The 14396-nt window shown below is 43.9% G+C and overlaps 1 protein-coding gene across 4 annotated transcripts in view; it reads right to left on the minus strand.

The window, feature by feature from the left end:
* The window catches only part of CRCP (CGRP receptor component), a 41159-nt gene that overhangs the window by 11785 nt on the left and 14978 nt on the right, over positions 1-14396 (minus strand). For 3 of the 4 annotated variants that reach the window (XM_030796673.1, XM_004090919.3, XM_030796674.1), the window contains 2 exons: positions 13251-13349; positions 9154-9248 (listed from right to left, as the gene is read on the minus strand). In XM_030796673.1, the coding sequence (XP_030652533.1) occupies positions 9154-9248; positions 13251-13349 (194 nt within the window). The remainder of the gene's footprint in view (positions 1-9153; positions 9249-13250; positions 13350-14396) is intronic. The other variant, XM_012496413.2, reaches the window with a different exon arrangement.

Consider the following 14396-nt stretch of genomic DNA (forward strand, 5'->3'; position numbering starts at 1 on the left):
GTCCAGAGACCAACTGTGGAGTGAGAGAAGACCAGAACAGAACACCATAAAGTGCCTCCATTTAAGGGGCCAGGAGAAGCCAGGCACAGTGGCTCACATCTGTAATCCCAACATTTTGGGAGGCTAAAGTAGGAGGATCACTGAGGCTACGAGTTCAAAAACAGCCTGGGCAACAATGTGAGACTCTGTCTCTACAAAAAATAAAAATAAAACAATTAGCCAAGCATGGTGGCATACACCTGTAGTCCTAGCCACTCAGGAGGCTGAGGCAGGATTGCTTGAGCCCAGGAGTCTGAGGCTTCAGTGAGCTATGATCACACCACTGCACTCTGTGACAGAGCGAGAAAAATAGGTTGACTGTGTCAATATAGAAGTCACTGGATTTGCCAACCAAGAGGTCATTGGTGGCCTGTGCAGTTCAGTGGAATGACAGCTGTGCTGACAACTGGACTCTGGGGACTGAGGAATGATTATGGAGAAACGAACCTCTTGATAACACAGAAGTAAAAAAGCAACTCCAGCCGAAGGAGGGAGGGTCTGGAAGGAGAGTGGAGAATGGCCACCGGCTGGGGAGACAAACATGTGGAGAGGCTGGAATTCCAGGAGGGAAAAGTAAAGACCCTCAGAAACTGCTGCCCAAATCTCGAGCAAAGGGGCTCATGTTCCACCAAGACCATGATGAGGGGAAAACAGCAGCCAATCGGAAAGGACTGGAAGGGAGATGAGTTCATTCTGGGTAGTTTTCTCAGTTCCCGTCTGAGAGGTCTCCACGTGAAGAGGGAGAAGAGGGATCGCAAGGACTAAAAGCTACAGAGGATCGGTAATGAGACGACCAGAAGTAAGATCAGCAACGACATTCACAACCGCTCCCTGAAAAACTCCAACTCGAGGTCAAACCACCAAGCAAGTTCCCCGTCCTACACCCAAGGAGCTGAGCACTGCTGTGGTCACAGCAGGCCCTTACGCACTGCACACTCCAGTCTGGGGTGGTGGGGGAATTAAGGGGGTCAGCGCACAAACATTCCCCGCTGGCTTCAGAACCAAGCCACTTTCATTGTCTCTACTTTCTCCCCTTGCTTCTCAACTCCCTGCACCCTAGCTCTTGCCCAAGTGATCACCAAAAGCGTTCTTGCTTCAAGGGCCTGGTGCCTCCACACGGACAAATCCAGTGGCTGCTCTTCAGTCTTACTCCATCCTGTTGGTGACATCTGACACTGCTGATCATTCCCTCCTTAAAACTGCCTGCCCTCAGGGCTTCCACGACACTTTCTTTCTCAATTCTTTTCTGATCTTTCCGACTCTCCCTTCTTCATCTCCTTCTGGATTTTCTCTTCTCCAGCGAGGCTCTGGCACTCTCATGGTGCTGACTTGCATCCTCTGACCCTCCTACTGACGTCCTCACCCAGGCCTCACAATCTCAGCTACCACTACAGGCTGTAACCAAGAAGTCCATGCTTTCTGGAGACAGAGAGAGGAGAATGACCAGAGAGTAGTAGACCAAAGGTGGGGACGGGCAGTGGGGTGGGTGAGATGGGGGAAGTGCACATGGTTAATGACTATGAAAAAACAGAAAGAATGAATAAGATCTAGTATTTGATAGTCCAACAGGGTGACTACAGTCAACAATAATTTAATTGTACATTTAAAAATAACTACAAGAGTATAACTGGATGTGTTATGCTCACAAATATAACAAGAGCTGCAAGTTCCCAGAGGAGCCAGGCCTCCAGCCACAGTGAAGCCTGCCGCTCCCTCTACTGGCTGTTGGACAACAATGCCGCCTGAAGCGTTAGCTCTTGGCAGAGTCATGGAAACAAGCAATTAATCAAAGGGTTGAGGTTTAAAGGTTTAGAGAGCCTTTTAAAAAGATTTTTAAAAATCCTTGATTTTAGGATCACTAGTGGAAAAAAGGGAGTTAAAATTAATCCTTCTTGAATACTACAGTCTCTTTTAAATTTATATAGATCATGGCCAATCATGAAATCAGCTTGCAAGACAATGCCTATATATTTTTAGGTTTTCGGAACAGTATTTGTCCATATTTATAGTGGAAAAGATGTTGGGCTTAGGAAGCAATACATTAGCCCAGACAAAGAGCTGAAAAGAAGCCTTAAAAATCAACTGTTAGCACTTCTGCTATAGGACAAGGTGGAGAAAGCCCACGAAAGCCTTTCTCTCTCCACAGATTACAACGAGAAATTTCAAGACAGCTGGGCGCAGTGACTAATGCCTGTAATCCCAGCACTTTGGGAGGCAGCGGATTACCTGAGTTCAGGAGTTCCAGACCAGCCTGGCCAACGTGGAGAAACCCCGTCTCTACTAAAAATACAAAAATTAGCGGTGGTGGCATGCACCTGTAACCCCAGCTACTCAGGAGGCCAAGACAGGAGAATTGCTTGAACCCAGGAAGCAGCAGTTGCAGTGAGCCGAGACTGTGCCACTGCACTCCATCCAGCCTGGGTAATAAGAGCGAGACTCCGTTTCAAAAAAAAAAAAAAAAGAAAAGAAGAAATCTCCAGACAAAAAAATACCCGAGGACTCTGAAAAGCAAACAAAAGCAGGTGGTCTGGGAGGGAAACAAAACCTGAGAACTATTTGGGGTGGAGGATGGATGTGAGTTTCTTGGGGCTTTTTCCCCTTTTCTCTCAGGGCCTCAATCCTGGTGCAGCTGTGGTGGTCCCACAGGCCGCTCCAACTCCAGGAGAAATCCAATCTTTCTGGCCAGGGGACTGAGAAAGGCTGGAGACCGAGGAGGAGTTCACAACTCAAGGGCAGCCCCCCCAGGTGGGGACTAGCAGCAGGCGTAGCCCAGAAGGGAGCCCTTGTTGTCCAGCGTGCCCAAGAGTCATTTTTTCCTTTTCCCTTTTCTACTTTCCCTGCTCTGCTCCAACGACAGCTCTAGTAACAACCATACACAGGTGGGCAGGTAAATCTTTGAGAGAAACTCGGAACTTGTGGCTAGAGGACCCAAAAAGGGGTATCATGAGGGCCAGAGAGTAGGAGCAGGGAAATTCCAGAGAGCTAGAGAAGGGGACTCCTCCAAATTTGAGTATCAATCAACACAAATTCTAGATTCACCTGAGCTATTTATGTGAAGAACAGCACCAAAACAGCAAGCATGGAACAGACCCAGCACAGCAAAGACCCCCAGTGAGAAGGGAGCGAGTTACACCACCAGTCCAGTCCCATATGCAAAGACCCAGAGTGGGTTTCAAAATCAAATGACACCGAAATCCTTGCCCCAGAAGGCAAGACCGACTTGAAGTCTGAACCTAATTGGATTGACAGCCTTCTAAAACACAAACCAGAAGCTTTTAACAGGACCCAGAGTCTTAACAATATAATACTCAAATACCCATGATACAATCTACAATTACCTCGACCACGAAAATATGACTCATTCTCCAGGGAAAAGATAATCAACAGATGCCAAGCCCATGATGACATGTTAAAATTATCAAGATTCTAACTATTATAATAGCTGGGCGAAAAAGTAAACATTCCTGAAATGAATGGAACAATACAAGTTCTCAGGAAAGAACAGAAGTTACAAAAAATAACCAAATGGAAACTTTAGAACTGAAAAATACCTGAAATGAAAAATTCACTGGTAGGCTTGATAACGGAAGATGCCAGAACAATCTGTGCGTACAAACAGATCAACAGAAATTATCCCATTAGACTTTGAGGCTGCAGTGAGCCTGAGGGTGCCACCACACTTCAGCTTGGGTAACAGAGTGAAACCTTGTCTCTACTAAAAAAAGAGACAGGGGAAAAAAAAGAGAAATTATTCCATTTGAACTGCAAAATTTTTTAAAAAGAACAGAGCCTCAAAGACCTGTACAGCAGTATCAGAAGTTTACCAGTTGTGTTTTTGGGAGTTGAAGAAAAGGAGGAGAAAGAGATTGGGACAGAAAAAATATTTCAAAAATAGTTGAAAACTTCACAAATGTAGTAAGAAACATAAATTTACATAATCAAGAAGCTCAGCAAAAATAAACTGGGGGAAAAAAAGCTGAAACATACTATTATCAAGTTATTGAAGACCAAAGACTTGATAATCTTTTTTTAAATTTATTAAAAAAAAAATTTTTTTTTTGAGATGGAGTCTCGCTCTGTCACCCAGGCTGGAGTGCAGTGGTGCATCTTGGCTCACTGCAAGCTCTGCCTCCCAGGTTCATGCCATTCTCCTATCTCAGCTTCCCGAGTAGCTGGGACTACAGGAGCCCGCCACCATGCCCGGCTGATTTTTTTTTTTTTCTTGAGACGGAGTCTCACTCTGTCGCCCAGGCTAGAGTGCAGTGGCGCAATCTCGGCTTACTGCAAGCTCCGCCTCCCGGGTTCACGCCATTCTCCTGCCTCAGCCTCTCCGAGCAGCTGGGACTACAGGCGCCCGCCACCACACCCGGCTAATTTTTTGTATTTTTAGTAGAGACGGGGTTTCACCGTGGTCTCGATCTCCTGACCTCGTGATCCGCCCGCCTCGGCCTCCCAAAGTGCTGGGATTGCAAGCGTGAGCCACCGCGCCCGGCCTTTTTTTTTTTTTTTTTTGTATGTTTTTAGTAGAGACGAGGTTTCACCGTGTTAGCCAGGATGGTCTTGATCTCCTGACCTTGTGATCCGCCGGCCTCGGCCTCCCAAAGTGCTGGGATTACAGGCATGAGCCACTGCGCCCGGCCTAAAAAAATTTTTTTAGGCTAGTGAAATGAAGCAGTAGGAGTAGAGAGGGTATAAAAAAAATCTTAAAAGCAGCCAGAGGAAAATGACACATTAGGGTAAGGGTGATAGCAGATTAAAAATTTTTTTTAATTAATTATTTTTCAAAATACAGAGATGGAGTCTCACAATGATGCCTAAGCTGGTCTCAAACTCCTGGCCTCAAGTGATCTTCCTGCCTCAGCCTCCCAAAGTGCTGAGATTACAGGCGTGAGCCACTGCATCCAGCCTGATCACAGATCTCTAATAAAAAACTGTGACAGCCAGAAGTCACTGAAATGACATCTTAAAAGTTCTGAAGGAAAAGATCAATCAACCCAGTGAAATTATCCTTCAGGAATGAAAGGAAATAATGACATTCTCAGCTAAATGAAAATAAGAGAATTTGTAGCCAAAAGACCTGTTCTCAGAAAAGTGCCAAAGGAAGTTCTTCCTGGTGAAGTAAATGATAAAAAGGACACAGGGGCTGGGCGTGGTGGCTCACGCCTGTAATCCCAGCACTTTGGGAGGCTGAGGAGGGCGGATCACGAGGTCAGGAGATCGAGACCTTCCTGGCTAACACGGTGAAACCCCGTCTCTACTAAAAATGCAAAAAATTAGCCGGGCGAGGTGGTGGGCGCCTGTAGTCCCAGCTACTCAGGAGGCTGAGGCAAGAGAATGGCGTGAACCCCGGGAGGGCGGAGCCGGCAGTGAGCCGAGATTGTGCCATTGCACTCCAGCCTGGGCGACAGCGAGACTCTGTCTCAAAAAAAAAAAAAAAGGACACAGGGCACTTCAGGAATAGAGGGCAAAAGAAATGATGACATCTTGGGTAGACATAAAAGACTATTTTTGTTCTCTTAAGTTCTTTAAAATATGTAAGAATATAGAAAGTAAATGTAAAAACACTACTAATAGTATGTAGATTATATGTTTCAATGTATGTAGATTATATGTTATAAATACAACCATAACACAAAAAGAAGGTAAACAGACTTATATACACTAACTGGTAAAATATTAACTCTGGACTATAAATGGTCAAGCATGCATATTATTAACCCTACTAGTAACCTAGTAGGGATCCCTACAGTAACTACTAAAAACAAAAATAAAAAGATACAGCCAAAAGGATACAAATCTTTTTAGCTTTATAGATATAGAAAAAGCAAGTGACAACATTCAACATCTAATCTCAGCAATTTGAACTTCCTACACCCGGTAAAAGACATCCATGGAAAACCTAAACTAGCATCATACTTAATGGTGAAGGACTGACTGTTTTCCCTTAATATCAGGAACAAGATGAGGATGTCTGATCTCACCACTCCTACTCAACATCGTCCTGGAGGCCCCAGCCAGGGCAATGAAATAAGAAAACGAAGGAAAAGGCATACAGATGAGAAAGAAGTAAAACTCTGTTTGCAAACACCATGACTGTCGCATAGAAAATCCTAAAGAATACTAAAAAAGTTGCTAGAACTAATAAGTGGATTTATCAAGGCTGGAGGGCATAAAATCAATATAAAGTCAGCTGTACTTCTATATCAGCAATCAACAACTGGAAATGAGCATCATTTATACCTATTTCATAATGCAAAATTATGAAATAGGTATAAATCTAAAAAAATCTGTGCAGAACCTGTGTGCTACACTGTTTTCATGGACTAGAAGGTTCAGTATTGGTGGGTTTTTTTTTTTAACCTTTGACTGATGTTAAATTATTATTATTATTAAATTTTTTTTTTTTTGAGACAGTCTCACTGTGTCGCCAGGCTGGAGTGCAGTGGAGCTCACTGCAAGCTCCATCTCCCAGGTTCAAGTGATTCTCCTGCCTCAGCCTCCCGAGTATCTGGGACTACAGGCACCCCCATCACCATACCTGGCTAATTTTTTGTATTTTTAGTAGAGACGGGGTTTCACCATGTTGGCCAGGATGGTCTCGATTTTTTGACCTCATGATCCACCCACCTCGGCCTCCCAAAGTGCTGGGATTATAGGCATGAGCCTCCGTGCCTGTCCGATCTTAAATTATTAATATTGTCAAGATGTCAATTCTCCCCCAAAACTGACCTATAGATGTAACGCAATCCCAATCAGAATCTTAGCAGGATTTGTTCCAGATATCAACAAGTCAATTCAAAAATGTATACACAGGCCAGGCACGGTGGTTCACACCTGAAATGCTAGCACTTTGGGCGGCCAAAGCAGGAGGATCACCTGAGGTCAGGAGTTCAAGACCAGCCTGGCCAATACAGTGAAACCCTATCTCTACTAAAAATACAAAATTGGCCAGGCACGGTGGCTCACGCCTGTAATCCCAGCAGTTTGAGAGGTCAAGGTGGACGGATCACCTGAGGTTGGGAGTTCGAGACCAGCCTGATCAACATGGAGAAACCACGTTCTCTACTAAAAATACAAAACTAGCCAGGTGTGGTGGCAGATGCCTGTAATCCCAGCTACTGTGGAGGCTGAGGCAGGAGGAATCACTTGAACCCGAAGGCAGAGGTTGCAGTGAGCCGAGATCGTGCCATTGCACTCCAGCATGAACTCACAAGAGTGAAACTCCATCTCAAAAAAAACCAAACCAAACAAACAAAAAAAAGGGCTAGTTTTCTTCTCATGTAAACTCCTGATGTATGACGTTTTCAATTTTAAAAGGTTGAACTCATTCCAGACCAAGAAAAGGAACTGGAAACTACAAGAACTCACAGAAGATGATCAAGCCACTTTTGCCTCAAGCAAACACAAACGTCAAAGGACTTCATTGATCAACTTTATAAAAAATACTTTAACTTGTAAACCCTGCTTTTCATCCAATTTGGTCTGAATTCTGGGAGTGGGGGTGATGCGATATGTCATACAAACTGGGACTCCAAGAAAAGTTTTTTTTTTTTTTTTTTTTGAGACAGAGTTTTGCTCTTGTTGCCCAGGCTGGAGTACAATGGCACAATCTTGGCTCACTGCAACCTCCATTTCCCAGGTTCAAGTGATTCTCCTGCCTCAGCCTCCCTAGTAGCTGGGATTACAGGCATCTGCCAGCACGCCCAGCTAATTTTGTATTTTTAGTAGAGATGGGGTTTCTCCATGTTGGTCAGGCTGGTCTAGAACTCCCAACCTCAGGTGATCCGCCCGCCTCAGCCTCCCAAAGTGCTGGGATTACAGGCATGAGCCGCCACGCCTGGCCAAGAAAAGATTTTTAAACCCCATTAAGATTTGTTCCTCATGGCACATGTATACATATGTAACAAACCTGCACGTTGTGCACATGTACCCTAGAACTTAAAGTATAATTTTGAAAAAAAAGATAAATAAATAAAAAAAGAAGGAAGAAAGGTCTTCTCCTGCATTTACCCATTCAAACCAGAGTTAGTACTTGATTAATATAATATTTCAATTCTGTCTTGTTTTTTCCCCATTTCTACCACATTATCATATTTCCTTCCTTTCAAAAAAATTTAGCTTATTTTATTAACATTTTGAGATCAGCTCGTGACATTTAATGTTCTCAATAATTAGAGAAGAATTAATTTGGTTAGCCTAGAATACACTCACTTGTGTTTCTAAATTAGTAAGCTCATTTTCATCTAGATAATGGGAGGCTAGAGGGGTCCTGCTTTAAGAGTAGAACTATTGGTTCTACCAATTTTGGCTTGCAGGCACTGTGTCTGTAAGAACCAAGTGGCCGTGATCCTCAGCTCTTGGTGTGAAGTGCTTTGTAAAGTTTATCTGAATTGAATCATTAGGGAAGAAGCAGTGTTAATAACATAGAAATGGTTGGCCCTGTTCACATTAATGGTTAATAAATAAGGTTGCATCATTTATGGCTTCTGGAGTCCAAAAAGGACATCTACACATATTGTTTCCATGAAGACACCACCCTTCACCCTTTCCCCAGCCTTGTGAGTTTAGCAGATGATCCTTATTTCAGTGGTGGGGATAATCAAACTCAGAGAGGTCAAATACCTTTTCCAAGGTCATGGTGCTATAAGGGGCAGAAAGTGGACTACAGCCCAGGTTCCCCGATTCCAAGCTTGTTATGCTGTGGTCAGATGCTAGCAGTTGGGAGTTAGCAGATATAAATAAACTGTATTTTAGCCCATTTGATTGAGATCTCTACCCATGACCTAAATTTGCCTTCTTGTCCATGAGGCATTTCCATTTCGCCTCACCTGTCTTTTTTGAGAATGTAAATTAATCTCTGCTAACTTTGCAGAATAAGCAGGCAGAGTAATACAGTATCACTAGGATAAATGAACTTTCTTCATTTATTAAAAAAAAAAAAAAGATCTGTTCCTTACTCTAGTCCTTATGTATAACTTTCAGTTGTTTCGTCTACAATACTATAATCCTCCTTTAAATCCAAACCCAGCTGAATATCAATACACGGTTGCTACGAATGTAGCAACTATCATTTCACCATGTGTCACTATCTTCCTACTTAAGAGATTTACTTACTTGGTCAACTTGTGGCTTTTCAATGCTGTGAGAAATTCTCTGACAATCTCAGGACTCTGGTGCCTGCATGGTGTTTTTGATATGTATTTTAACGTCTGGCAAAAAAAAAAGAAAAAAGCCAAGCATAAGACGAAGAACCCTGAATGAGAAAAAACGAAGGCAATGGCTGTAATTAAAATTCTAAAATTTTGTTTGTAAAAATCCTGTAGAGGCCAGGCACGGTGGCTCACACCTGTAATCCCAGCACTTTGGGAGGCCGAGGTGGCCAAATCACCTGAGGTCAGGAGTTCGAGACCAGCCTGGCCACCACGGTGAAACCCCATCTCTACCCAAAAATACAAAAAATTAGCTGTGTGTGGAGGTGCACGCCTGTAATCCCAGCTACTAGGGAGGCTGAGGCAGGAAAAACACTTGAACCCGGGAGGCAGAGGTTGCAGTGAGCCGAGATTGCACCATGGCACTCCAGCCTGGGTGACAGACTGAGATTGTCTCAAAAAAAAAAAAAAAGAAAACAAAAAAGAAAATCCTATATAAAACAAAAAGGCATTCAGGAGAGCCAATCTTCGTGTAATTAGAATTCCTGAAAGAGAAAACCAGTAGCTAGAATAGGAAGAATAATTAATGAAATTTTAGGAGAAAACTTTTCTGATCTCAAAAAAAAAACAAACCTCAATCTGACAATTGTGTTATATTTTGAACAATTTTTTTAAAGAGAGGGAACCCAAAGAATAAAATAAATTGCCATGAGTCTACACGGATATATACGACTGAATAAATAAACGGGTAAGAAGAGACAACTTTTTCTTTTCTTTTTTTTTTTTTTTTTTTTGAGAGGGAGTCTCGCTCTGTCGCCCAGGCTGGAGTGCAGTGGCACGATCTCGACTCACTGCAAGCTCCGCCTCCCGGGTTCATGCCATTCTCCTGCTTCAGCCCCCCAAGTAGCTGGAACTACAGGCACCCGCCACCATGCCCAGCTAATTGTTTGTATTTTTAGTAAAGACGGGGTTTCACCATGTTAGCTAGGATGGTCTCGATCTCCTGACCTTGTGATCCGCCCGCCTTGGCCTCCCAAAGTGCTGGGATTACAGGCGTGAGCCACCGCTCCCTGCCAGAAGAGACAACTTTTTCTTATGTAAGAATTCTAACTCTTAGGAGCTGGGAACAGTGGTGTATACCTGGAATTCCAGCACTATGGGAGGCCAAGGCAGGAAGATCACTTGATCCCAGGAGTTTGAGACCAGCCTGGGCAACACAGCAAAATCCTGTCCCTTAAAATAAAAAAAAAAAAAATTCTAACTAATAGGCATAGAAAGAATGAGAAATTTTTTTTTCTTTTTTGAAACGGAGTCTTCCTCTGTCTTCCAGGCTGGAGTGCAGTGGCACGTTCTTGGCTCACTGCAAGCTCCGCCTCCCGGGTTCACGGCATTCTCCTGCCTCAGTCTCCTGAGTAGCTGGGACTACAGGCGCCCGCCACCATGTCCAGCTAATTTCTTTTTGTATTTTTAGTAGAGACGAGGTTTCACTGTGTTAGCCAGGATGGTCTCGATCTCCTGACCTTGTGATCCACCCGCCTCGGCCTCCCAAAGTGCTGGGATTACAGGCGTGAGCCACCGCACCCGGCCAAGAATGAGAAAAATTTTTAAATCACTCTCAGGCAATTGTACCATAGTCATAACTACTGCAGGAAAGACCCACCAATAAATGCTAAAATTGACGATTAAAAGCGTAAGCAAAGGGTAGGCTGTTTTCCTAGCCGCAAAGCATCTTCCACAAAATATTTTTTAATTACTGTGGTGGTTTTAACATACATCCACAAATTCTTTGATATCCCTCCCTTCAAGAGGTGGAGTTTAATCTCCCCACCCCCCTTCCCCTTGAATATGGACTGAACTTTGTGAATCCTTTCATCTTATTTATTTATTTATTTATTTTTTTGAGACGGAGTCTCGCTCTGATGCCCAGGCTGGAGTGCAGTGGCGCAATCTCGGCTCACTGCAAGCTCCACCTCCCGGGTTCACGCCATTCTCCTGCCTCAGCCTCTCTGAGTAGCTGGGACTACAGGCGCCCGCCACCACGCCTGGCTAATTTTTTGTATTTTTTTTTTTTTTTTTAGCAGAGACGGGGTTTCACCGTGGTCTCGATCTCCTGACCTTGTGATCCGCCCGCCTCGGCCTCTCAAAGGGCTAGGATTACAAGCGTGAGCCACTGCGCCCGGCCAAATCATTTCTAACATAATGTGGAAATGAAGAAACAGTAGCTTTACAGTGCAGAAACCAGGCAGATACCATCTTAACCAAATGACCAAAGTTAACAACATCACCCATAAGAAACATCGATATCATGTACCCCCAGAAATCGTGACACGAGAAGGAGAGATTACCTCTGTGGTACTCTTCCTCAAAGCCATAGGTTCTGTGTAATCATAATAAAACATCAGATAATCACAAATCAACGGACATTCTACAAAATACTTGACGAGCCCTTTGGAAGTGTCAAGGTCATAGAAGACAAAGGAAGAGTAAGGATACAGATTGAATGACATTATGGGGACATGTTAACTAAATACAAAATGGTATCCTGAACTGAATCCTGGAACCCAGAAGACAGCAATGGGAAAACAGGGTATTCAAATAAAATTTAAGCTTAGCTTAATAGTATGTACCAATGTTAATTTCTTGGTTTTGATCACTGTACCATGGTTATGTAAGATATTAACATCAGAGGAAACTATGGGAAGGGTACATGAGAACTCCCAGCACTGTCTCTACAACTTTTATGTAAGAGAAAAATGGCTGGGCACGGTGGCTCACGCCTGTAATCCCAGCACTTTCTCTATGTTTATGTAATGTAAGAGAAAAATGGCTGGGCATGGTGGCTCACGCCTGTAATCCCAGCACTTTGGGAGCCAGAGGTGGGCAGATCACATGAGGTCGGGAGTTTGATACCAGCCTGACCAACATGGAGAAACTCCATCTCTACTAAAAATACAAAATTAGCCGGGCGAGGTGGTGCATGCCTGTAATCCCAGCTACTCAGGAGGCTTAGGCAGGAGAATTGCTTGAACCCGGGAGCCAGAGGTTGCGGTGAGCCGAGGTTGCGCCATTGCACTCCAGCCTGGGCAACAAGAGCGAGAATCCGTCTCAAAAAAAAAAAAAAAAAAAGAAAAGAAAAACGATTTCAAAATAAAAGGTTTTTCTTTTTTTTCTTTGATTTGCAATGGTGTAATGCTCTCATGATTACACAGATTTTGTGGCTTTTGAGGAAGAATATAGATATAATTTCGGAGGAAATATAATTACATATTTTGGAAGGAATCTCAAACTTGAAAAATAAACAATAGCCTTAAGCGTATAAGGTCCCAGCACTTGGGATGCTGCAGTGCGAAGATCCCTTAAGGCCAGGAGTTCGAGACCAGCCTGGACAACAACAACAACAACAAATAGCCAGGCATGGCAGTGGATGCCCATAGTCCCAGCTACTTGGGAAGCTAAGCTGGGAGCATCACTTGAGCCTAGGAGGTTGAGGCTGCAGTGAGCTGTGATCCCCTTTCAAGGAGAAGTGAGGGCAATCTTTTACACTATTCCTTCTAACTTTGTAGCTGGCTAAACTCTAAACTTGACCAAACTCCTCTCACTTTTATAAACAGAATAAAAATCAGGTTAGAGTAGGCTGGGCGTGGTGGCTCACGCCTGTAATCCCAGCACTTTGAGAGGTCTAGGCGGGTGGATCACGGGGTCAGGAGATCGAGACCATCCTGGCTAATATGGTGAAACCCCGTCTCTACTAAAAATACAAAAAATCAGCCAGGCGTGGTAGAGGGCGCCTGTAGTCCCAGCTACTCAGGAGGCTGAGGCAGGAGAATGGCATGAACCCGGGAGGAGGAGCTTACAGTGAGCGAAGATCATGCCACTGCACTCCAGCCTGGGTGACAGAGTGAGACTCCGTGTCAAAACAAACAAACAAACAAAAATCAGGTTAGAGTAAAACTATTCAGATCATATAAAAAGCGATCTTGATTTCAGCTGCCAGTCATTGGGAGAATAAACCCCCCTCTCTCAATGGTACTTCAGGTAGGTCTGCCAGAAGCCCAGCCTTACTTCATAGGTGATAGTGTTCAAGTTCTGTTGCCCAGAGCTGTGTTTATTCTTTCCACTTTCTTTACGCTGCTCTTTCAGATCAGTTAGTAACTGAAACACCTAGGAGATACAAAAAAGACGTTTATGAATAAATTTGAGAAATATATCTATCCAAGGTCAGTGGTTTTGAAGGATAAACAGGAAAGTGTAGTACTTCCTTTCACCCACCCATCACCCAGCTTCCAACTCTTGGATTTGAGCAAATATGAGTCCCAGAGGCATATTACATTTTTAAAAAATGTTCTTTTATATAAGCCAAATAATCCAAATTCATTAATTTACTTAAAATATTTCAAATATTTCCTATCAATATGTACATCACTAATCTCCTCTGATCTCAAAAATATACTATTTGAAAGCAGATTTTCTTAAAACAAATATTTTGTTAAAAAAGAATTCTGGGCCGGGCGCGGTGGCTCACGCTTGTAATCCCAGCACTTTGGGAGGCCGAGGCGGGCGGATCATGAGGTCAGGAGATCGAGACCATGGTGAAACCCTGTCTCTACTAAAAATACAAAAAATTAGCCGGGCATGGTGGTGGGCGCCTGTAGTCCCAGCTACTTGGAGAGGCTGAGGCAGGAGAATGGCGTGAACCTGGGAGGCAGAGGTTGCAGTGAGCCGAGAACGTGCCACTGCACTCTAGCCTAGGGGACAGGGCGAGACTCCGTCTCAAAAAAAAAAAAAAAAAAAAAAAAAAAAAAAGAATTCTGGGCCGGGCACGGTGGCTCACGCCTGTAATCCCAACACTTAGGAAGGCTGAGGTGGGCAGTTCACGAGGTCAGGAGATCAAGACCATCCTGGCTAACACGGTGAAACCCCGTCTCTATTAAAAATACAAAAAATTAGCCGGACGTGGTGGCGGCACCTGTAGTCCTAGCTACTCGGGAGGCTGAGTCAGGAGAATCACTTGAACCTAGGAGGCAGAGGTTGCAGTGAGCCTGGATGGTGCCACTGCACTCCAGCCTGGGCGACAGTGAGACTCTGTCTCAAAAAAAAAAAAAAAAAAAAAAAAAGAAAATTCACAATCAAGGTATAAATGGTTCTTTCTACACCTGGGGTGAGCCTATCAGATGGTTTTGCTAGTGCCAAATAGGAGGCAAAAATGCT

The sequence above is a fragment of the Nomascus leucogenys genome, chromosome 17 (assembly GCF_006542625.1).
Source record: "Nomascus leucogenys isolate Asia chromosome 17, Asia_NLE_v1, whole genome shotgun sequence".
Taxonomy (NCBI): Eukaryota; Metazoa; Chordata; class Mammalia; order Primates; family Hylobatidae; genus Nomascus; species Nomascus leucogenys.